The sequence below is a fragment of the Phoenix dactylifera genome, chromosome 3 (genome assembly GCF_051530095.1).
Source record: "Phoenix dactylifera cultivar Ajwa chromosome 3, Ajwa_hap1_PhDact_Kaust_v1.1, whole genome shotgun sequence".
Lineage (NCBI taxonomy): Eukaryota > Viridiplantae > Streptophyta > Magnoliopsida > Arecales > Arecaceae > Phoenix > Phoenix dactylifera.
In genome coordinates, this window is record NC_143192.1 from 56348367 (window position 1) to 56374911 (window position 26545).

Genomic DNA, 26545 nt, shown 5'->3' on the forward strand with positions numbered 1-26545 from the left:
GCGAACGTCTGAGAGGACATAATTGGTTTCTACTTATAGACATCATTTCTATTATAATCTACATCTTCCTCACAGCACCTTTAAACTCAAGATCGTCTCCCATACCAAGAACTCTACGCTCTGTCACGGGGCCGATGAGGTAGAAATCGAAACAGCTAGTTGTTTCTCTTTGGTTCCTACCGAGCGTTCAGCCTCGATGGGTTCCAACCCCTTTTTTATGAAGCCTTCGGGCCCATTATTAGGAAGGATATCATCGTTGCTGTTTTTTTTTTTTTTTTTTTTTTTGGAAGCTTTCAATGTTGGCAGCTGTGCCATCATCTTGGAGCCAAAAAGAAAATCCGAGTGACAAAAATTCTAACCAGCAACTCTCATGTCTGCAGACCCACGAGTCTCTGTTGAAAACCAAAATATTACCGGTAAACACCATGGCAGTGCACGAGATTATATGCTCGGTGGACAAGATAGCTCGCAGCAAAGCTCTTACGAATGATTTAAAGTTGATATGGAATGAGTCCCTGGTGAAGTGGCTTTTCCTCTGTTGTTGTTGTCCTCGTTCTTACACTTTATGGTTTCTATGATTTTTTGATTTATCAAATAGATTGAAGGTTGCATTCTAAATTGAACATTTTTGTTCTTGTGAATGGTCTCCTTGGATCTGAAAATAGATTTTTAGATATTCAGTACATATGATATACATATCCATTTTTATTTGGTAAATATAAATAAGAATGTAGATATTAATTGGATGTTAAAATTCACATTCGTATTTATTTTAAATATAGATGCAAATTGAATATTGATATATGAACTAAATATGAATATAAATCGGATAGTTAAATTTTATAAACTACCAAATTAAAGATATCATTATGTAAAAAATAAATTATATTAAATAATTATTAATATTATTAGTTTTTTTAAAAAAAATTTATGAGACTTAAATTCTACTAAATACTATTTTTCATAGAACCAGATATTCAAATATAGATCAGATAATTGTCTTTTTATATGTGCATCCATTTTTTCTTAATGAATATGGATACATATGCATGTATTAGTCGGATACTCAAATTTATGTCTATATCTGAATAAATTTAAATATAAAAACAAATACAAACAAATATTATCGGAACCAATTTCACCCTGGTAGCCCTACTACCTGATTTACCTCTATTGAGTTATAGGAGAGGTGCACTTTTCCTCTTCCTTTTGTATTTTGTATGGATATTTTATCCAGATATTTGTATGAAGTTGTTTATGGTAGCGAGAAATTATTAGAAAGACCTGATCTACCAGCACAACGGTGGACCGAGCCAATCATATCCCGCCACACTCCATCAAATAAAATAATAAAAAAATAAAAAAGCAACAAAATCCTTTGCCTTTCTGCTCTTGCCCAATTGGTGGTCCTTTTATCTTCCCTTTCTTTGAGATCAAGTTTTCGACCCGTGATGCCCACTCTTGGAGGTGGCACTGCCAACTCCGGCGACGATCGCAGCGAGAGATACCAGCAGAAATCCCTTGTAAAGCGAATGTAGGGCCTCCTGGACGAGCAAACATTATAGATATCAATGTAAATAAATTACATAATCTCAAGCTCCAAGGAAGAAGTAAAATTTATCAAGTGATTTGCAATCTACCAATAAATGATGCACAATAAAGGATGACCATCTCATCCTAGAGGGTGTTTTCATGGAATTTCGTCCCCATATCTATGATGATTCTAATCACAGGGCATCTGAATTTCAACGATAATTTGAAATTGGACACCGTACAAAAGAGGAATAATAAAATATAGAATGTTGAAAAGGAATAATGAAGGAAGAGAATTGTATTTTTATCTGTCTGTTACAATGCATAAGAGCAGCCTTTATATAGATTAGGAGACTGATGAAGTTTGGTAAGGCCGACTAAGTTTAGCACAATCAGTCACAAATCAATTATGATCCTAATCAATCATATGATTTTAACATTCCCCCTCAAACTCAAGTTAGTAAAGTAGACACCAATTTGAGTTTGGAAACAAGAGATCGCACGATGCCAAGAGGATGAGCTTTGGTGAAGACATCTGCAACGAAGATAGATGTCAGAAAGAAAGCAACCGAAGTTTAACGATGCTCGTAGAGGAAAACACCATAGAAGAAGAGTAAGAGACCTCGAACTGAAAGATGAAAAAGGTCGGCTTTGTTGTACCAATGTGCCAGTAGATCCCACGCATCTTTGGCATTCTCAATCTTGTTAAGAGTATTGCCAATGGAGACAATACTTGTATTGAAAAGCTAGAAAATGATTCTGAAGTGTGCACTTTCCCAGTTGGCGAGATGGTTGTCAAAGACATCTTGTGGCTCTTTATCTCCTTACTTCTACAACTAAATTCTCTTCTCTTATTCTTCTTTTTCAACATAGAAAAATGACAGTCATTTAACTAAACACTATTATAATAAGGTGCTCCTGGGGTGGGGTTATAGACATTAGAAGGGTCGAACGGGTGGAGCAACACTGGGGAGGCAGAGGACACAAGGCGTAGGCAGAGGACGTGGGCTAGGATTCTGAGAGTGGGCTCAAGAGGTAAATAGGACATGGGACGCGGGTGAGCGACAAGGGCTCGAGGAGAGGGGTCTCGAAGTGGGCGGAGTGCTCGGAAGTGGGCTCGATTTAGTTTTTTTGTTTTTTTTTAAGCTGAGGTGGAAAGCTTTGTCCATGTGGCAGGCCCAATAGGCCTGGTCTACAGGGGAGCTGTAGATCGAGTCTACCAAATAATTTCTCCTATAATGGCACTTTAAGATTGTATCAGCCTCGCAGTCAAAGCCTTTCATTTGCTATTGACCTGTAGTTGGTGTCGGGGTCTTGGGGACGACAGAGGAAGATGCTCTGCAGTTGATAGAAATCATGATGAAATATCGTGCTCAATCTAGACAGAGTTTGAATCTCTCCAAAATCATACATGCATGAAAGTCCTGAGGCTCCAAGCTATATTCAAAAATCAACTTTGGAGCGTTCTGGGCATTCAGAGGAAGTCACTCATGTGTAGCTCAAGATTACAACTGGGAAACGTCAACGTGTTTGACAAGTTAAATACAAGGCCGTAAAACTGGAAGTGTAGGTTGCTTTCACAAGCTGGAAGAAGTACAATGATGCAATCTGTGCCTATTTCACAGAGTGTGAATCTGACGTCCGCTTTTGCCACTCCTGTTAAAAACATTGGATCACGTTTGCAGATCTTTGCTCTGGGGCTGCTCGATCAAAGTTGGACCAATTGCCCGGGATTCGATTTGCCAACCAAGGCATCAGCGCGGGCTTCTTTTTTTTTTTTTTTTTGTTTGCACTAGATCGAGTGTTCTATACAACACGTGTACGGATGCACCCAATAAAATCGGAAAACAAAATATCACGGAGCTCGCGAGGCAGCTCTCCATCCCCTGCCCATAGGATACTACTAGCATGATTAGCCATATACGTGGCCACCCAATCCGCAGCCCCATTGGCTTCTCTAAACACATATTTCGCTTGGACCACCCCTCCGTCCCTCATCATCATCCAGATATCGCGGATCAAGGGATGGTCGGCAGCACCGACCCTCTGACCTCCCTGGATCTAACTAATGACCGTAACCGAGTCACCCTCCAAAATGACTGAACTAGCTGAGAGCACACGCTGAGCATGTTGAAGATCCACCCAGGCAGCTCTCAGCTTCGTTCCAGGAACCATGCAGTCAAATAACTGACAGCCTTCTGCCGCCACAACCCTTGAGTTCGGGTCCCTAATGACGAAACTCACTCCACCTTTAGTGCCACCATGCAGCACCGACCCATCAAAATTAACCTTGAGGAAGGTTGGGGTGGGGGCTTCTAGGTGAAAAACACCGTGCACCAACAAAGTTCATGCCTCCCGAACAATGTCCCAGGATTGAGGATAAGACAACCACACCTTCTCAAAACGGAAGGGGTTGTGATGGCCGGAGTCCGAGACTGTTGATAACAACAGTGGATAGTGGTCAGAAGCAATGCGGGATAAGTGTCTGACCTGATAGGTAGGAAATCGGATGATCCAATCAGGGGTCGCAAAAGCCCTGTCTATTCGCTCCCAAACCCTAGCCCTGCCAGACTGGTTATTACACCAAGTAAATCGCGGTCCAGAGAAACCTAGATCTACTAAACCGTTCCGCGATAAAAAATCACGGAACTCTCTCCAATCTACTGTATCGGTAAAGGGTCGTCCTTCTTTCTTTTCACTTACATTCAGAATATAATTGAATCACCTATCACCATGGTCGGAAAATCCTGGGCAACTAGATTAGTAAACTCGTCCTAAAGGCCTCTCCCACTACAAAAAACTTGGACATTAGCGACGCTTTTTTTGGCTATTAGCGACGCTTTTAAGCGTCGGTAGAAACCATCCCGATGCTTTATAAAGCGTCGGTAAAGCGTCGCCTATGCTACAGTGGAAAAAATATTTTCCGACGCTTTCAAAAGCGTCGCTAATTACAATTTAGCGGCGCTTTTAAGCGTCGCTCTTTCCTGATGCTTTAAAGCGTCGCTCTTCACCGACGCTTTAAAGCGTCGTTAATTACCATTTGCCAAGAAAATTACCATTGGCGGTCTGCATCTTCTCCTCCATTCCATGGTGCTGATGGAACATAAAGAGAAATATAAACAACCTTCCCGATCGGTACCTTCATTCCATCCATGCAGAGTGGTTGGGTTTGGCTATATAAACAGTTCTTTCTTTTTCAGATCCGCCGATGTGGGACTAAAATGAGGTGGTTTTTTGGCTTCCGACGACGCTTTTAACAACGCTAAAAAGCGTCGTTAAAAGTGTCGTCAATTACATATTAACTTTGACGACGCTTTTAAGCGTCGTCATTAGCCGACGCTTTTAAAAAGCGTCGGCAAATAAGAGTCGAAAATTTACTTTTTTGGCGTAGTGTCCCATTCCTATGATTGGTGCTCGCATACACCCCACATAATATCCATGGGGCAGCATTAGGTTCTGTAACAATCATGATAACCTGTTGGGGGCAGTTGTGGAAGACATCTACTGTCGCCATCCCCCGTTTCCACAACACCAAGATACCCCCTGAAAACCCTTGGGAGTCTATGGCATAGGTTCCCAGTCGGCCTCCAGGCGGCACTGCACTCGATGAAGTCCGTTGCCAGACAACTGCGTCTCACAGAGGAAGCAGATCTCTGGGCTGTTGACCTGCACTAACCTCCTGAATGACGTCCTAAAAGACGGCTTGCCCGCCCCTCTACAATTCCAGGCTAGAATCCTTATGGAGAAAAATCTGAGAGGTCGGCCACAGGCTCATCCACCCCCTAGGCCATCGGGTCCAGCGCTATCTCGGGATACATCCCCCCATGCTGACCGTCATCCTCACTTGCTCCAGAGACAGCCCACATAACTACCGCTCGGACCCTCTGTACCACCATCAGATGATCCACCATCGGTCTACTAGTGGTCCCTGCGACCGCAATCCGGTCATCACTGCTCTCCCTACTGCCCCCCGAGGTACTACCTCCCGGGAGGCCTGAGCTAGCTGCTCTGCCTCGAGGTGGCTGACCGACACTCGGTCCCCAGCCCTATGGGCCTCTCCGTCCAGGTCACACTTGCCCAGGCCAGACTTCTGCGGAGGGCCTAATGTGACTCTAGAACCCGCCGGGGGGGGGGGGGGGGGGGGGGTTTCTAGCCTGGATCTCTCCCCTACCTAGGGCGGAGAACCAAACCAGAACACTATAGATGATCCCCGTGTTGGGTCCTCGATGGGGTCCACCAGCCCAGGCGCACTCAATGCTCCTGATGATCCGAACACCTCTAGTCCTAATGTCCCCGGGTCCATCTCATCGTGCCTACTCCCTGGGTCTGCCCTCCGCACGTGGGGCCAAACAGGAAGGGACCAAGCTGCAAGAGAGCGGGTTCGGGGTCTGCCGGTGAGGAGCCTACTGCTCGCGAGGCCCGCCGAGCGCGCGCGCGCCCACACGAGTGACGTGCTTCCTACTGGGAGCACGCAGCCCAGCAGGTGTGCCCGCTACGTTAAGGGCAGGTGGCCCACTCTGGGCCAGCCTGCCCGTCACTTGTGTGACGCGCGCGTGCGCACATGAGCGCGTCGAACCCGCCCCCATCGGGCCGATCGGGCCCTTGTCGGCTCGCAGCCCAGCGTCCCTAGGCCACTTGCTGGACGGGCCCATGGCCCCACCCATAGAGCCAGGTGGGCCGGGCTGCACTGTCGGGCTAGCTCGCTGCTCCGCCAGCCCAGCCTCAATCAGCCCACCATCCGAGTTGACCAGGCTGACGCTGGGTTTGAAGGCCGAGTCGATTTGGTTGCTGCCGAGGTGGGAGCTCGGAGCTTCGTCGCCAACCCCCTCCACCGGCATGTCTTTCGGCAACGAATGGCATCGGGCGATCTTGGTTGGTTTCTGCCAACTGTCGAGGTCCGGAGGAGATGTGATCGGAGGGCTAGCCCTATCCCCTAGAGAAAGCGGCTGAGGCGAGGGCGACTTGGCTGTCGATTCGACTGTCTTCCCCGGTCGCGGCGGCGGCGGCCCCCTCGGAAGCTGGGGTCGGTTTGCCACTAACCAAGGGCCATAGATCGGCCCTTGATCGCCCTCCCTAGCTCTCGACTCCGGCCCTGCTTGAAAAATCCCCAAATCCACCCCCCTCTCCTCCATCAACTCCGGCACCGAGTGGCGGCACGCCATCGCCGAGTGGCCTATCCTGCCGCATCCAATGCAGTAGTCAGCGACATTCTCAAAGATGAAGAGCTGCCACCGCACCCTCGTCTTCCTCCGAATTAGAACCCCCGGAAGAAGGGGCTTGGGTGGCATCGGTCGCCGCCTTTACCCGCGCGAAACCCATGGCTCGCCGTTGCTCGGTCACCTCGTTCACGGCAAGTGGCCATCCTGTTTGGGTTGCTATCTCTAGTATGGTCGCGGCCGACCAGTATTCCGATAGGAGTCGGGGTAGCCGGAGCCATACCACAACCGTCTTCACGGTGACCTCCCTCATCGCAAACTCCAGCACCCATAGCTCCATGGTGAGGAGTTGCCCCGTCACCACCTATAGGCCTCCATTGAGTGCCCGATCGCGGTCAGCCGTCGACCCAAACCTCAGGGCAAGGTGGTCGTCGGCTAGCGGTACCACCTCCACCTTCCCTGCAAGTTTTCCACGGGTGGCCACATCCTTGGCCACCCACTCGGCTGGCACCCGACGGCCGAGGCTACGGGCCACCACTGAGAGGCCTTCCCACTCCCGGCGGACAGCCTCGATGGGCACCTCCGACAGCTCCAAGACCGTCGGGAAGCGGCGGCTCAATCGAGCCACGTCCGCGTCCGAGGGCCAGTGAGTCACCCAAGGCCCCAGCCTTGCCGAAGTCCTGGATGTCTCTCCCCGTTCCGCAGAAAGCTTACCTTTGCCTTTGCCCTTACCTTTGCCCGCCACCGCTGCCGCGTACGTCGAGCTCCCCCATCAGCTTTGTCCCTAAAGGGTCGGCTTGCTTATCTATTGGCCCGCCAGACTTGCACACAGATTGTTTAGAAAAAAAGAACAAGCAAAGCGTACTCAGTCGTAGGAGGCCGGAGCTGCTCAATCTTCCGCCACCACCGCCGGCGAGACCGGCCTCTTAGCCCTCCCCTGCGCCCCCGAGGAGTTCACTGTCTAACGACGGACCCGGCGCCAAACCTCCCCTCCGCGGACCACAGTTGAATCCCGTGCCCCCACGGAGCCGTCCGCCGTAGACGGAGAAGAACCTCGCCGAGAGCCACCGACGAGCAGCTAGCCGTTAGGCCTCAAACCCACTTTCTCTCTCCTCAGAGCTTCTCACTCTAAAGAGCCGTTGTCGAAACTCATTAGTGAGGCTGTCTTCATTGGACACGTATTCGGAGCAGGGCGGGCTTCGTCAACATAATCTTAGGACTTGGGATGCTTTGAATGAGCACCCTTCCGATCTCGAGGGGTTGAAGGCCTGGTCAGTTTGCTTGGGGTCCTTGTGCAAAGAAGCCTCTGAACGTTTAAGGATGTTTATGATCTCACTCTCAATATTTCTGCCAGCACTGTCAATAGCGAAGGCTTCAACTGTTCCGGGAAAGCTGATGTAATTCCTAGAATCAACTCATTTTGGTGGAAGATGAGGTGGAGAAATCTGCCTTGAAAATCTACTCTTGCGAACTGGGTTATCTATCAACAATCGGTCTCTTGCGATCTATTGCCATATAGAACATGTCTTGGTTTATTTCCAAGAGGCTAGAAAGGTATGGATAAGATGATTATTTTACCTTATATTACTCATCTGCAGTCTCTGCGGGCCATTTAGTCTTTTAGAGGATGAGCAGAGAAGTGCTTTATGCTATGCAGGTTGGCTTAAATGGACTGCAAGAAACCAGAGTATTATTCAGGCTACCAGCTTGTGATCGGACTCTGAGCTACCACTGTCCATAGGTTCTGGGCACTGGGGTATTTAAAAAGGACTTCCCCCAACCTTGTGTGTTGGGTACTCCACCCCCGGGAGTGGTAAAGGTGAACTCCGAGGGCTCGGCAAGGAAGTCCTTTGCAGGAGCTTGGCTTTATCTTCAGAGACCATTGGGGTCAAAGGCCTATATGCTGGTTCCCATGTCATACAATCAAACACACAAGCGGATTGGGAAGGCTTCAAAAGCTGCAACAAAGCTTATTTTTTTACTCCAAGCATCATGAATTTGGATAAAGGGAAACTCTGCTACTCTGCCACTGTACTTCATGGGATTAATCACACCGTGGACACAACCATGCAGCATAATCCTCTCCTTCAGGACACGGGCTCTCTCAAAAACTCCACCGTACTTCCATGCACCACGGTTTTACAAAAGCCAATAAACCAGTTGATTGGCTCGCTGGTAGAGGAACGAACCTTATCTCTGATCACTCTTCCATCACATCTGGATGTCTCTTTTTTGTTAGTGCATATCGCACTTGTAGTTTTGTAACCTGTAGTTTTGTAAGACATTTGAGATTTCAACCACCCACTTGACACCCAACACCCCGTCGCGGCGCCCCCACACACCGCCGCGCGCCACGCACAAAAAAACACCAACCAGCCAAAAAGCAAAAGAGGAGAAACCTCTAAGCAAACGTCCTTATCCGTTGGACATCATTAATCTCACAAAAAAAAGGGAAAGAAAAAGAACGCATCACCTCCAGTCAGCCATATGCCGATTCAGACAGCAGATCGCTCTCATAATAATAGTAGGTGGATTAGGTGTAACATCTTGTGACACTCCACCAGTCCAAGATTAGCCCCTTTAGATAAGATCAACACTACATTCACGCATACAGATATGCGGGATAATAAGCTACCAAAAGGAAGAATGATATATGCCGCCGATTCTACAACTGAGCGCAAAATTGATGCTGCGAACAAACTCTTACATGAAAACACTTCAGCAGATTTTTAGTAATGCAAAAGTTTCCAAGGTAAGGAAAAAAAAAATAATACAAAAGCTCCTCTCTTTTTTGCTGAGAACAAAAGCTCCTCGCTAATGAATGTATACATCATTGGGTATACTTCCAAAGAATATGGACCATTATCACACTAAGATGGTTCCCTTCCCTCAAAGAATATTGAATGAATATTTGTATGAAGGCATGTCTGGTGGTGGTGGAAATGACCGCTGATTCAAGCAGGTGCTTTGTTTTGAGAAGTCAACCAGCATTGAAGGCCCACTCACGCGATGGTTGCATGCATAGACATTTGCTGAACATGCATTAACCGGAAATAGTTTAGGAGATGGCAAATAACATAGAGGCAAGTAAGAAGAGTAAGCAACCAAACATGCAAAAACAAATTTTGTAAAATAAAAAAAAAGCTCACCCTCGGATCAAAAACCATGCTGTTAGTAGTAAGTAGTAATAGTGTATGAAAAAAAAAATGAAATTCAAGGAAAGAAGAGCATATCTCCCTAAGACAAGTGGTTTTTCTGATAACAAAGGAGTTCAAGTGAGTTGATTTATGCAATGATAAAATTTGAGGAGCATTTCTCGTCAAGAAAGGTGGTTTTTTCTGATACTAAAGGAATTTGAGTGAGTTTATATGTGTGCAACCATATCCCTTCCACTATCAACAGATCCTGATAAATGCCCAAGAAAAGATCATGGGGATAAAATAAACAAATCTTGCAAAATAAACCTGCCTAAGTGGAAGTACCTTGCCAAAGATGCAATTTCTATTTCAAAGGAATGACAACGTCAAGATTTCTTGAGACTTGCCACCCTTTAGGATAAACAAAATTTCTAGCTTCCAAGTGAAGATGCCAATTCATGATCCTTGAGCAATTATTTGGCAAGCCTTCCATTTGGCTTTCATCTTCAATTATCTGTTCTATAAATGTTGTTTCCTGCAAATATTCAAATCACTATATTAAATGTTAAATTGTGAAGAAGATGGCAGGGCATGAAAGATATCAGCTGTGAATACTGGAGTTGAAGGTCTGAACCAGCAAGTCAAGCTATTTAAATACAACTGAAATGAAATTAATCAAGTATTATGTATGTCACAAACTTGGGACATTAATGAACATTTGGATGGTGCATGAGGACAGCCCTCAGAACAAAAGAAGTTAATTTCTAGTCTAATCTATGCATATAGTTTAGACATCCAATCAACATAAGCAAGAAGCACTTCATTTTAATGCAGACCAGAGCTGGGGCAGGCTCAAGCAAAATTTATGATTTGCTCAGTCTAAATTCTGTTTATTAACAACCCTACAACCGGTAGGTATTAGACGCATTTATTTTCTAGAGCGATTTAACGCACTATGTTTCTATTTTCCTTTTAATTCTAAAAATGAACCTCGAAAAAGACATTGAACACTTCCATGATTATTCGCGCCATATTATTCACTTATTGGAGCAAATGTGCTATAGTAGACAGACATATATGCACACTAGACATTGAGGATCTGATCGTCAAAGGCTTAGGAATAAGGATAGGGCTTTGGAAAACTTATTTGCAAATCAAGGCAGGTTTTAAGATTGGCAGGTCCTGGTTATGATTTTAGGTGGTTTCAATCCAAGGGGAAAGAGATATTATGTAAAGAATACAAAAAAAGCCATATAAATGCAAAATAGAATGACTGAACAGACCTAACTTTTAGTTATTTTTGTTCAAAACTATTTATAAAATATAAAGTAGTTAAAAAATGTTAAAAGTAACAGAACATTATAAAATCTTAACAAAGTAATATAAGTAAAATCATCCTAGATATCATTCATAGTATTAGTGATATCTAATATATAATGCTGTGGTTGTGTGAGGTATCTTAGTAACATTTATAACTGCTGATCTTTACATGCTAAGCTTATCGTCCAAGAATTGAAAATCAAAATTATAACATAAGATCAAATATCAATCACTAAGAATAACTACAAAGGCATAAATAGTTAGCATATCACGTGTCACATATCACACCATATAAACATATGAACACTACATATCATGTATGAATACAAGTGACTATCTATCCACTATCATCAATAGGAGATCCCACTTGCTCAAACACCAATATATGTTGCTTACCTTTCTATAAAAAATAACATACAAGGGCAACTTTTTAAAATTCCTGCAATATTTCTCCATCTAGGGATTAAAAAACACATAATTTTGCTTGTGTACTATAGAAATCTAGGTAAACTATGTTTACCGAATTTCTAAAAGAGAAAAATGATAATTTATTTTCATTATTTTCAATAGAATTTGTTCCCTGTATTTATGGTTTTCGTGAAATGTAAGATAGTTGGCTGCTAATATAAATTAATTGTTTGAAATTTTTTTATCTTTTCCTTATATTCCTTGGTACCTTACAGTGAAATCCTTCCAAATCTTCTCATGCAAAAATGCTCCGTGGAGCTCAGATGTATCACACTTCCGACAGGTTACCATTCTACAAACTCATAATTGATGAAGAAAAGAACCCAATAATGAGACTAGTAGTCTACATGTATACTGATCTTTAATCAAAACTAGTTAGTTTCAACTGACATGCTAAATACAATCTAAAAACTAGGTTTAGATTTGGCCAAAGCATAGGTCTTTCTAAATCACAAAAGAGATTCTATAGAACTCGTATAAAACAAAGGACAAACTTATGTTGGGATGAATGGTAAAGCATTTGCAAGGTCAATCTCAACTAATAGGACGATGCTTAAACTTGCTGTGCTACTATTCATCTCAGGTTGATGATACCAAACTCCAAAATGGGGTACATTGGCATTTTTTAACAGGAAATGAACATCTTTTACACGTAAAAAAAAAACACAAAGCACAAACTAGAAGAGTCTAACAACAAAGTGATACAAAGATCTCCAACAGAAAATAGAAAACCTGGAACCGACTCATCATCAGATGAGTGAGGAACAAATGACAACATCAACAAAGAAACAGAAAAGCAAGAAAGAAGCAACCATGAAAAATGGCCTAGGAGAGAGCACAAGATTGTAAGGGAATAACATTAAGTTCCTGCAGAAAAATAAAAATCCTGGAATCACTTGGCAGCAGATGACCATGCAACATAAAACAATAAAGTGGCAGCCAAGAAAGCAGCAATTATTTTCTTCCCATGGCTAACATACTTAGATGGTGTTGGATAATGTGATATTAGAATATCAAGATGCCTCTGTAATATGTCTGGATATTCTATAATTGTACAAGTAGGGGTGTACATGTATTTGGGTCAACCCAATAACCAAATTGGACCAATGTTGTTGAGCGGGTTTTGTTTTGGACTCTGACGAGGATTGGGTTGGTTCCATTCTGATTTTCTGAAACCCGACTGGATCGGTTTGGGTTTGGGTTAAGCGGCTGGGTAACCTGACCCGTCCCGATCCACATCTAATATACACATCATATATAGGATATGTACTAATAGTTTATGTTTTCAATAAAATTAATGGTTTAAAATTTCTTTTTAATTTTTGGATAATGCAATAACCAACTTGAACCAATCCAATCTTGATTGGATTGGGTTGGGTTGGTTCCAATATTGATTGATTTGATTCTGGTTCCAAAAATTGAGAACCAATTGGAATTGTGCTAGTTCCAGATTGGCCTCTTAACCTGAACCAACCTGAGCCATGTGCCCCCTAATCCAAAGAGCATTGAGGTAAATTTCTAGATATGCATAAGAATCCTATATGAGTTTTAGGTGGATAGAAGAAACCTCTTACAGTAATAAAATAGAGTTTCATGGGATCTGGTTCTGAGAAGAGGGATTTTGAAACTTAAACCAAAACAACATAATGTTAAACTACCTTTCATCAGAATGTTTTCAATTCAAATTAATGGGACCATAGTTCCTACAGGCACCTGCACGACTAGGCGCCCAACCTAGCACTGCTTACCTAAGTAAGGCTCACAACAACCTGCCATTCAGGCACTCACTTGGCTTTTTTGGCACCCACCTTGGCTACTGGGTAATTCCTTCAGGTGCTCGCCTAGCCCAGCCTAGTCCAGGCCACCCGAGTCTAAGCTGTTGATTTGAAACAAGGGAGCCAAAGCTTAACCAATTTAATCCAAACTAGATCAACTTAAGGGAGAGCAAAGGAGGTATTTGAAGTTCTTCTCCAATTCTGCCATTCCTCTGTTCTCCAAGCCTAGCCCTTAGGGCATCTCTCCGCTCCCTATCTTGGGTGTTCGAACGGCGAGTAGCTACATTGGACATAGTCGAACAGTGACTAGAGGCAATTGGCGAGGATCCGAGAGGCCAGAAAGTAAATCCACCTATATTCCTCTCTTCCTCGCACTTTTGTCCTCATGAGTGGAATGCTCTATACAGAGTATATCCTCTGTTACAAAGGCCTTTTTTGTAGAGTTGATCAATTTCGAGTCCCTCGCTGTTGTATTCCCTCTTTTTGTCAACCTCTTTGTTTATTTTGCTGCCATGTTTGAATTATTTTGTTATATATTTCTCTGTTTTTACGATCTGAATTTTGCTCTGTTTTTAGTCCTTCCTCAATAGTAATTGTTTAAATTAATCATATCTGCACAAAACTTTAAATTGATCAATTGTCATCTTTAGCTTTTCCTGTGGGATTTGAATTCATATCCACTTCCAGATAAAAAAAAATGTGCACCATACAATCTGAGCCAAGACAAAATATGTTGTGTTCTGCAAGTTCAGCACAAATAATAAGACTGTGATAAAGTAGAAAGCTTTATTTAGTGGAATTCATGTGTTGGTTGTTAGTGATGCATCCTAGAGTCATTTGAGATGGATAATTTATTGTAGACAATGCAAATCTTGGTCAACAATTGAAATATATAAGAAAGTATAAATCATTTTTTGAATTTTGTACAAAGTTGTCCCCTAGGCAGTTGCCTAATTGCCTAGTCCATCTCTTTAGGCTGTATGAGAGCCTATTGCTTGGGATAGTCTAGGCTATCTGACAACTATGGTGGGTCCTCTAATCGCTTTTCTAAAACATGAAAATTGATGGCATCTTAGGCAAATAGAAACACATTTTTCTACTTATATTTTGGTAGGAGGGTGTAAGGATGAATCACATTTTAAAAAAAAAAAACGAAAAAGGAATTTGGGAAGAGATACATATTAAATTTGCTTGCTAGCAAAATTATGATACCCCGTTCAAACAAAGAAGAGAGCCAACACGTACTTCCCCAATTATAATGCATCCACATTCAGATGTAGTAAATAAAAATTAGAAAGAAGATATTCAATTTCTCAAGCAAGCTAGAAAATGTAGAAATGCCAAAAATGAACAAGGAAATGAATTACGTAGACAAGTACAAAAATATTCTCAAAATAAATTGTGTAGACAAGTCCAAAAATATTATATTTTGCTCTTGTTGAGCTAGACATTCAACAAGTGTCATGCTTTGGCTCTCATGTCTGCCCATGCAACCCAGAAAGAAATACATTAAATTATGAGATTCTTTGAGATTTAGCCTGTATAAAAGTTTTCCTCCATTATTTCAACATTCTCCATCTAAAGTTATTCAACCTATACTGCAAGGACCGGTTCCCCTACAAGAATGAATCTGAATTCTACCTATACCTCAGCCAGATAGAAGAATAGATTTACTGAGGTTATTCACTGGTCTTTGCTATAGACTTACATATACAAAAACACCTGTTAGGTTGCCTTCTTTCCCAAAGTTGCTTTCACTATGCATCATAGATATATAACAAAAATAAGTAGCATAGGACTTATCTCATGAAACATAATAGGCCTCTATTTTGTACTAATGATGTTACAAGCCAATATCAGGCCATTTGTACATCCTAAAAGTTTTTCAATTTTCCATATAAACTTTAAAATGCACCTTTCTAGAAGTTGCACACAATCCATGAACTTAAAATTACAAAAAGGAAAAGAATAGCATTGCATGTGAACCATAACAGACCTGTGATTCCTCATATTCAGCTATTGTTGAAAAAGGGATCTAGCACTATTGTACACGTCATGATTATTAGAAAAACGAAATGGCAAAGTTCAGGCAGACTAGCATTTTTCAGCTACCATCAAATCTTTTGACACCTAAACTAATGATTTTCTCAGCTTCCACTAGAGCACTTTAATGCCCGATTACATGCTGATCTAATAGCTGACCTAGCACTTTCGAGCTCAAGATCACATAAATTAAGTATTCTAACACATAACTTTTCAGTCGTTCTTGTTAGAATAATAGATTTGATTAAAAGATCACCAAGAAAATTTGGCTACCTACACTGTTGAATTGTATGAAAAATGACTACAACAGAGGGAGAATGCTCAGGACTTCTCATCAATGGAACTAGACTCAACTTTATGATCTCCATAAGCAATTAACTCTCCGAAGTGAATTATGATTTGCTGTTGAATCACATTTTGCTGGTGTATATATAAAATCTTGTTACTACAGGACCGGCCGACTTTTCCAGATCCAGCCTTGTTGATAAAGAGAGGGTGATGCAAAGAAAAGCTCTATCAGTGGAGAATCTATGTTGAAGAATCTATGTTCAGAAAGTCAAGAGGTATTGCTATTTCTTCATCAAATGGACAAAAATAGACCTATCTAAAATTTGCATAAATGTAAGAAAAATGTGTTTCTTCCATTTTTTTCCATTTTTAATGTATCCTTTCTGATTTACACCTGTAAAGTCTAATACACAAAGTTTTAATGAGCGATTGGAAAACTACAAAAATATTTTTTCTTAAAAAAAGAGAGAGACATGAGTCATACCTGAAAACCCTCCTTTACTGTGTCTAGTTGCCTTATGGCATTTGAGGTTGGACGGTGCCACCTCCTCGGGTCCCACAGTATTGTGCTGTTGAATGCAAATCCTGACATGTCAACATGAAATCTTCGAAGTCTCTTACTTTTCTCATTTGTGTGCCAACCAATCACTTGACTTCCATTGCATACTGGGCCTTCCAGTATTGCCTTATTTTTGCTTTGAGCAAGCATTGCAACGGGCCAAGTGCCAAATCTCCTTCAAACAACATGTAGATAAATTCTATAAATTGAAGGCCAAGTAATGGAAGCAGACATAGCTACCTTTCATAATTGAAGCTCTCAAGATGGATCCATTAAAGATGCAAAAAAAATGCATTGGTATTTTTTTTTACTGTGGACAAATTAGAATAGCTTACTATGGATGGACATAATAGGCACATTTTGAACATTTAACATACATACTTGATTCTTGATTCTTATTGAATTCCTGTAAATCCTCTTAAAAATGCATTATTGTGTCCAAGCCCAAATAATAGGTCATATGCATGTCTATACTAATAATTAGCCATAAAGTATTCCAATATTTCTAGTATAATTATATCAAATGTATTGATACACACACACACACACACACACACACACACACACACACACACACACCCCATTATGTACCTTGAGATTGCATACTAATAGATCGATAAATGGCTTTCAAGAAATAGAGGAAATGCATTGTGCTATTGAGGTCCTGACATGGCATATAGCATATGACAGGAATAATTTAAACTATGTTACCTATTGACTAGCAGACACCAAATTTTGCATGTCTAGAAGACAGTCCCTTGTCAAGTTTAAGGTTTGCTGATGCAAGTGAAACTATTAATGGAAGCTTTTGTTTTGTCCTTTAAGAGGAAGAAGAGTTTTAAAGTATTAATTGCCTACATACATATGCATGTGTTCGTTTATCATCGGCAATGATGTTAAAGTGCATGTGTTGGTTTATCATTGGCAATGATGCTCAAGCGTCTGGCTAGGAGTGAGAACAAGATTTAGGATTTAGATCTAAATAAATACATGAAAATCAAGGAAGACTTACATAGAAAAAATTGAGAACGGATTTGAGGTAGCTCAGATAATCTACCCCACCTAAGAATGTGCAGAAGCAAGCAATAATTACTTTCACAACCAGATAAACATGAGTTAAAGCTTATATGAGATTTTGGGTACCAAAGGAGTGAAGAATGTCAATCATGTCTGAGCTAGTCATGTACTTGCACAAGATATGCCCCGCCAAAACATACAGGCACCAAAATTAAAAGATATCATACCATCAAATGATGATAGCAAGGATATGGCAAGGTAAACAGGTACCCTTCTCTTCATATTAGATACTCTTGGTTGCTCAGATTTTGAATTTGACTCTTCGAAAGAAATTTCAATCGAGCTAAACACAGAGTGCTCATAACCTGAACATAAATACCTTCTAAGGAATTCAATCTAAACATCGGTGGATTAGTTCAAACTAACATTATATTGAATAGGAAATCCACAGCAAACAATAAAAAGCTTAAATTTATAAAATGAGTTGTAGGACAACATGTAAAGAGGATAATATAGGCAAGAAGCTCTGGATAAACAAACAAACATCAGAAAGCAGAATGTGCAAGAGAGCATGTTTAGCTTCTTATACGCATTAATAATTGTGGTGTATATCTGTGTGCCAACCGTGCACCATTTCATTTTTCACTGGACCATGCGGTGCTTCAACATGCATAGTAATTCTACAGCACCAGTCCTCCACATGCATGAGCAAAATGCCCACCATGACCTAAACCCTAGAAGAGAAGTATCACATGACCGTATGAATAGCTATCCCTTTCACTATGTCAGTTTGCAGTGCCAGCAGGCTTGCAAGTCCTACAACGTCTAGTGATTTCGAAATGAACTGGCAAAGATATTACAGGACCATCAAAACAATGAACGCATCAAGTGGTAATTCGAACCCACGGATTAAGCTGTAGATGAAAGATCATCAAGTAGACTCACCTGATCTCCCTCATGCGGTCGAACAGCTCGAGCGAGTAAATGTTGTCGTCGTCGGCAAAGTACACGATGCCGTCGAGACGGTGCCGCTCGATGTGCTCGAGCGCCGTGTTCCGCTGGTGGACGCCTCGGTCCTTGATGTCGGTGGAGGTCTTCTTGCAGACCAGATGGCGGTACATGACCCCCGTCCTCCTGAGGATCTGGGCCGTCTCCATGGAGGCGGCGTTCATCTCCACCACGATCCAGAGAAGGGGCGGCGGCACGAGCCTCAGCGTCTGGCCCAGCCGGTTGAGGAAGTAGGCCTGGAGGGCGCGGTTGTAGGTCGGGGTGACAACGATGAGGAGCTTCCCGAGGGACCGCGGATCGGGCTCGCCGGGGCCTTCCTCCTCCTTCCTGGCCTCGAGCTCGACGGCGACGAGGCCCTCGGGCCGCACGATCTCAATCTCCCAAGGCCTCGAGCGGACGAGGGCGGAGAGATCCCGACGGGGGCGCCCGCCGTCGTCGTCGAAGGAGAAGTCATGGGGGCGGAGGCCGGAGTCGTCGAGGTCGGCGAAGGGGGAGAGGCCCAGCAAGAAGCCGAGGAGGAAGAAGAGGAGGAAGCGGAGGAGGTGCCGCCGCCAGGAGGAGATGTTGCTTGTCTTGCGGGGGTGCCGCGGGAGGTAGGCGCCCATCATCAGGAGGCGGCGGAGAGGGGATGGCGGCGGCGGCGGCGGCGGGGAAAGGAGGCCCTGGCGGTAGGAGGGGCAGAAGGAGCGGCGGATCCAGGCCATGGCTGGTTCGGTGGAAGCATCAAGAAAACGATTGATAGCTGGAGCTGCCGTTGGTGGTGGCAAATATTATAAATCTTAAGCAACAAAAGAGAGTTCGGTCAGGAGATTCCTTCAAAAAATTTTATTCTTGCACACCTGGGATGAGGATGGCCATGAATATTGTGGAGACAGAAAAAGAAATCGGTCCCAGTCCTGTTCTTCTGCAGATAAATAGATAGGCTTTCCCTTTTTTTTTTTTTCCGGCTTTCCTCCAGAGAGGGGGAGGATTTGGTTGTCGCTGGGGCTTGGGGTGGTACTTTTGGGAGGATGGCTGGAAGTGGCGGACCTGGTCGCCGAAAGGGCGGGGCCGGGTCTTGATGCCAGTGCGCGGTTAGGTGCGCAGTCCAGCGGATACTTTTTATTTCCGCTGCAGGAAGCCCACCCAATACACGGAAGACTTGGAGTCAATTTAGCAAAAAAAAAAAAAAGAAAAAAAGACTTGGAGTCAAAAATGCGCCGGCACGATTTTTGAAGTCCTACGAGCACCGCATTAAGTCCGCGCTGTGCAAGCAAATCGGGTCGCAAGGGATAAGAGCGCAGATGGGACTGGGTTATGACCGGTTTTGGTCCGGTAAAATGAAATTTGGTCTAAAAGAAGCTAAATATTGATCAAACTGCAAAATTGAACAATGTTTCCCCCTCCTGCAAAATTGATCTTAATTTTTCTTTTTTTGGCAAATGGTGCCATTTATATATTGGTAAATCATATCAACAATTTTTATGTTGTAAATTCTAGAGAACCCTATAATGAAATATCTATCATATTTCTGTCAAAATTATCTTTTTCATATTTTGAAATGAGAACTGAATTTATGAAAAGATGGTGGGAGCATATTAAACTTGACAACCACAGCATCGTAAGCAAGAAATGAGAGGCATGAGAAGGAAATTAGATATTACATTGTAACTAATATAGACTTAGCTTGACATCCTATCCAAGAAATCTGAACTTAGAGCAAGGTAGGTCTTAGTCCATGATATACCAAAAAGATCTTTTTACACGTAATTTGGCAAGCAATTTTTTTAAGGGAGTGGTGATATCCAAAAAAAAAAAATCTTAATCTTTACAGCGGCACGGTGTAGTGACTGAGTTTTGAACAACTTAATGCACGGATAAAGTTCCTAAAATGTATTATTTTTCATTGATAAGAATGTTATATCTTGTAAATTATACTCAACAATTTAATTTTTTATTTTGTACCTTTTGGCATAGATGCAAAGTCCACTTTTTGTGCTCTACATGTGTTATAATTAAATCTAATTATCATTGTTTATATGAAATGCACAAGGGAGGTGGCGGAACAATAGCTTGGATATCCGAAGAATATCTTAGACATGCATTTCCATTATATAAGAGGAGATTTTCTTTGATTACTTCAAAGTTTCATTACATGTGGTGGGTGATAGGAGAGGGGATGGCTACATGTATAAGAGAGCATTAAAGTAGTTCAGGAAATGTTTGGGTGTGATATTTCTTTTTTTGTTGGGGGGGGGGGGGGGGGGGGGGGTAGTGTAGCATATGACAAAATATGTAGCGGGTTATCTTATTTTATATCTGGTCAAACACTGTAAATTGTTATAGGATAAAGTTATTTTATTCAATAGCAGTTATCTCACTTTGGGACTACTTTATTTCTTAGGGCAAAAAAAATATTTTGTGTAGGGAGACCACACCAACCCTATCGCCCCCACAAATACATACTATATATATATATATATATATATATATATATATATATATATATATATATATATATATATATATATATATATATATATATATATATATATATATCCGGGCTCATATATTTGGATATAGCATTCAAGACTCAAAATCATAATCTTAGATTACTAAGGAAAGAGGCGTGACTTTTGGGAACCCAACTTCAAAAACCATTTTTTTTCATTTAAAACCTCACTGCAACCAACAGTATTATCCAAATATCCTGAAAACACAATAATAGCAAAACTAGTTAAATATAGAATGGGAATAGCTATGTTGAATTCAATTAAATATTGTAAACTTTTTTGAAAACCGCACCGCATTTGATCACGTGCAGTTCGCGTGATTGGGTTGCGTCAATGGGCTCTTTTCTTCTTTTGGCCAAATTCTGCTTCTTTCGGCCCGCGTCTGCTTCTTTTAACGAGCCTGTTACCTTTTTTGGATGGCCTATGAGCCTATATGAAGGGCTCTAGGGATCATTTTAAAGGGACGAAAAATTTCTTTTCTTCCTCTTGTTCTTATTTACTTCTCCTCATAATTTCAAATATTTTTCTGAGTTTCTTTTGAGCTATCTGCAAGCGTGAACGTGCTCTTTTTTTTTTCTAGAGGCGCACTAACGAAGAAGACGTAGTTTTGTACCGGATCGTCGTATCTCTAGGAGATTTGTGCCAGCGGACCCGTGCATGGGGGGCATAAACTTTTCTAGGACAGTGCATCAGCGTGCTTCAATCCACATGCCATGTTCTTTCATTTCTTCATTTTATTATTCTATTGTCAAGTAAATAATTTACTAGTTTATTCTTCTTATTTATTGTTTATGAATATTAGAAACATTGAATTATTGATTTATCAATTATATATGTGCATCTAGGCTAACAATCTAGAAAAATTTACGTACTGTTAGTACTAGATTTTAAATTACAATATTTATTATATATTTTGCTGCATAATTGCAAATTGTTATATTTTAGCTATTACACATTTTTTGCTAGCTTCATTTTAGTGCTTAATTCTTTAAACAAAATATTAGATTGTCTAATCTCCAGGAGATTTATTAATACCTCCATTTGGATTTCTTACAGAGTAATTTTCAGGTTTCCTTCAAACGAAAATTCAAAAATTGGTTAATTCATAGGAGCTAGCTTAATATTGCACTTAGGATGAAATTAAACGATATCTAATAAAATTATCCATTAAATAATGGTGTCTAGGAAAAATCTGTCAAAAAGGCCTACGTGCTTAAAAAAGATTGGTACCTAAAGGAGCCTAGTGCACCACCACCGATCTGGAGCTGATCTAGCTGTTATTCTTTAGATTTTTCAACTAGACATCTAAAGTTCAAATTAGATATTAGTATAATAATTTGTCATAAACCTTTTCATTTTTACAGGTGTCAAAACTGTGTTAAGCTACAAATCAATTTTTTTTCTTCTTCTAATCAATGGCTTTCCATACATATGAAATCTTAGTGCTAAACCTGAAAAGTTTGATGGTCAAAACTTTTGGAGGTGGCAGAATCAAATATGGTTCTGGCTTACCACCCTAAGCTTGATTTCAGTCATTAGTGAGAGCACTACTGAAGTCAGTAATGTGTCTAACGCATCTGCTTCACGACCTGCTACTCGTCGCAACCAAAACCCTGCTCCTTCCTCTTCCCAAACTGTTGCTGCTTCCTCCACCTCCTCTACCAGGACTCCAAAAAAAACCAACTACCACTGTCTTCATAGAATCCCAGGTGCCCTTTTTGATAGGCTTTATGATATTTATTATATAGCTAAGAGTACCAAGAATCTCTGAGATACCCTAGAAAATAAATATGGACTTGATGATGCCGGGCTAAAGAGATTCAAGTTCTTTGACTTTAGCAAGTTTAAATTTGTTGATTCCAAACCTATGAATGATCAAATCCATGAATATGAAATACTGATTCTTCAACTCTAAGCAAATGGAACCCACCTAGATGAGTCTTTCCAAGTTGCCCGTATTATAGACTTTGTCAATACTTTGAGCCACACCCAAAGTGATCTGTCTCTAACTCAAGTCTTAAATTCTATTAGGATTGAAAAACAACATCGTCTTAGAGAAAATCTCACTCCTCTAATCTTTTGCCCAAAGTCAACAATGTTGAGCCCAAGCCCAAATCCAAAAATCAGAATCGTTCTTTCCGTCCCAACTACAACAAGTCTTTTAGGGCTCGTTTGGTTCGCAGGAAAAAAAGGGGGGAAAGTGTGGTCAATGGAAAAGTAATGAGAAGATGGAATAACTTTGTTCCAAAGCCACTATATGGAGAAGATTCTTAAAAATTTTTACTACTCCGATTGTCATCCTGTATCTACTCTCTATAATCCATCTCTTTATCTAAAAAAGAACTTAGGTGATACAGTCAATCAAAGCTTTAATGCCCAAGTCATTGGTTCTCTAGAGTTTTTTGCAAATTATACCAGACTTGATATTACATACTCCGTAAACCGACTGAGTAGATATACTCACAACCTTAATAATGATTATTGGACTCCTCTAGAAAGAACTCTCCGGTACCTTATGTCGGATTACCCCCGCACGCGTTGCGACGATTGCAGCGGAAAGACACGTGCGGAGTCGTTCATCTCATGAACGTTCTAGGGAACGTAGATTTCAAAAATTTTCTAGAGTTTTCTAACTCAGATTTATGAAATCTAAAAAAAAATAAAATTAAAAGACTAGATTAATTTCATATCTACTACAATTTCTAATTGTATAGAATTTATAAAGATCTAATTTTTACCTTTGAGCGGGTAGAACTTCACCACTATCTGATGATCGTAGGATTTCTAGTTCTCTTGAAGCCACACAAGCATCCGGCCTCTACAGGTATCCACACGAGGTATAGATCGCTCCAAAATCTCATCGGAGTGCTAGCTCCTTTACAGAGATCATTTTTGATGGCTGAATTCCTCTTCTTTTAATCAACTTCTTTATTACTTTGAGAGGAAGAAGAAGGAAGACGACGAACATCAAAGAGGAGGAAGAAGATGGCGCAGCTCTTCTTCCCTTTTTCTTGCTCAAGCTAAGGAGGAAGAAGGAGAGAGAGGGTGGCGGCTGAATGGAGGCTCTAATGCATTCATGCTTCACGCCAGGGCCCTTTAAATAGGCATCTCATGCCCATACAAATAAGGAATAATTTCAGAGATCAATCACTCCTTGATTCATCCCTCCAAAATCTGCAACACCTCTTATTTAATTCTATCGCAACCCTTACTTAAAAAAGTTTGTAGAGAATCCAAAGAATGTGCTCATGCCATGTGGCAATCCGCATCAACAAGGAGGAGGTGGAGGGGCATCTGCCCCTCCACATGGCGTGGGTCCGTTATAGGAAAGGAGGGGCGGACGCCCCTCCTTTCTTTGTGCGTGTGAGAAGGAGGAGGGGCGGACGCCCCTCCTTTCCTTCTTTGCTCCACACGCATGAAGGAAGGGCTCTCTCCCTTCTTTCCATGCGTGGGTCTCTTAATCCAATTAGGATTTACATGGTCCCACCTGATTAATTGAATTCTAATCCAATTAGAACCCAATGTGTCCTCCAAATTGATTTATATGAATCCTAATCTAGTTGGGACTTGAATTGGACTTTATGAATCAAGTTCTTTATCTAATAAGGAGTTTTAATTAATTAGGCTTTCTCATCCTTATTCAATAAGGTTAAGCCTAATTTAATTAGGTCCAATCAAATCAATTAAATTGCAATCTAATTGCAAATCCTTCTTCTTTAACTCACTAACTCTTAGCGAGTTAATCCAATTGACAATCAATTTTAATTGCGATTTTAAATCGCAATCCAACCGTCGGAACGATCAAAACATCTAATATGTGTGACCTTGTAGGTTTTATTCTGACAGGTAGTGAGATATATTATAATCTCTATCATAATATCATCGAAACTTCTTTCAATGAGTTGAAACGATTTCAACTCTACTCTTAGGGTCACTGATCACCAAGTGAATGCCTTTGAATCTCACAATTCACCAGTGACACCTAGTAGCATATAGTGACAACCTAGCAGAATGGAAGGGATGAACCTCTAGGCATAGTTAGCATATGATATAGTACCTCTATCATGGATCCCAACATGATGGAGGTTATGGATAACTCGTCAAACTCCATCGTCTGTCTTATGTCAGATTTATTTGACTCAAGTTCGAGATTGAAAAACTCTTTTTTCAAAACTGCCCTGGCCAAGGTCTTTCGAACTTAGTCTCATGAATCACATAGGATCACTCCTAATCTATCAAGATCGATAGATCCCATCTAGATGCAATCCTAATCCGACAGTGAACCTACTGCAGCCAACCTATACAACAAGGACCCTTAGAGCCCATGTTTATGTGCTCGTCAAACTACAGCAACCTCACCATGATTAGCTGAGGTTTCACAGGCCTAAGTACTAATCATACAACTGCAGCATCAAGTAAGTCACTGACGAGTGGATAGACATCCAAGTGACTTCTTTTTTTGGTCACGCTCAGTACCCTTGTTTTCTAACAAGTACTTGCACAATCACCCCAGTGTCTCCACACTATGGACTTAAGACTCGACTATCAAGAAAAGTGATCTGTGCACTAATCTCATTGGATCGATCACCGTCCTTCGTGATGATCCATCGATCAGAAGCAATTTAGAAATTAATTATTAATTACACATACCTTAAATTCTCAACTCTTGAGAATATTATTTTATTAATTCCTAGGACGATTCATGGACGCATAATAACACGAATGAACAAAATGCATGATTTTATTAATTGATAAAAGATCAAGTACAAATTTTATGCCTCCAGAATAATTACAATGCGTCTTCCAAATTGGCTTCTAGGGCATACTACTAATACCTTAAGGGTATCATATCTTTGGGATTACACTATTGTGGTTATCCTGCTGCTCTGAAAGGCTATAGTGATGCCAACTGGATCAGTAATACAATTGACACCAAATCCACCACTAGTTTTCTTTTAGGAGATATAGTTGTATCATGAAAATCTACTAAACAAACTGTAGTGGCTAGGAGCACCATAGAATCTGAAATGATTGCCCTAGATAACACTAGCATTGAGGTTGAGTGGCTTAGAGATCTACTGGTAGATTTACCTCTTGTAACTTCACCATTACCTTCTATATCTGTTCATTGTGACTGTAGATCTGCTATAGATAAATGCAATCAAGAAAATGCAAATGTGAAAATGAATAGGCACTTAAAAGTGCGCCATTAATCATTGAGATAAAAATTAAAGAACAACTTGATTGCACTTAATTGTGTAAGATTCGAAAGAAATCTAGCTGATCAGCTTACCAAAGGATTGTCTATAATAGTGGTTTTAGAGTTATCGAGGGGATGGGGTTAAGCCCATAAGTAAAGTCACTACGGTGGTAACCCAACCTGAAAAAGGTTCAATGGGTAAAAACAAGTCAGATAGGTAACTAAGGAGGAGCACTATTTATTTTTTCTATCCCTAGGGCAACAATGCTCATAAAAAGTAAGGGTTAGGTTGAATTTTTACTTTTAATGAATCCGAGACTCATGAAGCAGGATACCTACTTGCTTGTACCCTTTTGAGGATTCACCTATATGTGTGTAGTCATGAGGCCGCGACTGTAAAAAGTGGGTTATTCTCTAATAACACACATAAAGAGATATCTGCGCATGACCGTAAGGCGCAAACCCACTTCGAGCATTGTTAATGCTATATTATGTGTGTTGTTGATGAAATCTGAGCCATTGACCAAGGTTCAAGGCATAGTCCACCTT

General features: G+C 41.3%; 1 protein-coding gene across 3 annotated transcripts; it reads right to left on the bottom strand.

Moving 5' to 3' along the window:
- Positions 1-9392: 9392 nt before the first annotated feature.
- On the bottom strand, positions 9393-19397 carry LOC103708385 (putative beta-1,4-xylosyltransferase IRX9H). 3 transcript variants are annotated; one of them, XM_039119450.3, is made up of 5 exons: positions 19144-19393; positions 18242-19052; positions 16205-16454; positions 10172-10361; positions 9393-9721 (listed from the first exon to the last, which is right to left on the bottom strand). In XM_039119450.3, the coding sequence occupies exons 1-4, from the start codon at positions 19160-19162 to the stop codon at positions 10191-10193; spliced, it is 1251 nt and encodes a 416-aa protein (XP_038975378.1). In that variant the 5' UTR covers positions 19163-19393; the 3' UTR covers positions 9393-9721; positions 10172-10190. The 3 variants fall into 3 exon arrangements, with proteins under 3 accessions (XP_038975378.1, XP_038972132.1, XP_089786005.1); XM_039116204.3 differs by lacking the exon at positions 9393-9721 and having other exon boundaries at positions 10243-10379; positions 19144-19394; XM_089929879.1 differs by lacking the exons at positions 9393-9721; positions 10172-10361; positions 16205-16454 and adding an exon at positions 16820-17661 and having other exon boundaries at positions 19144-19397.
- Between the last annotated feature and the right edge of the window lie 7148 nt (positions 19398-26545).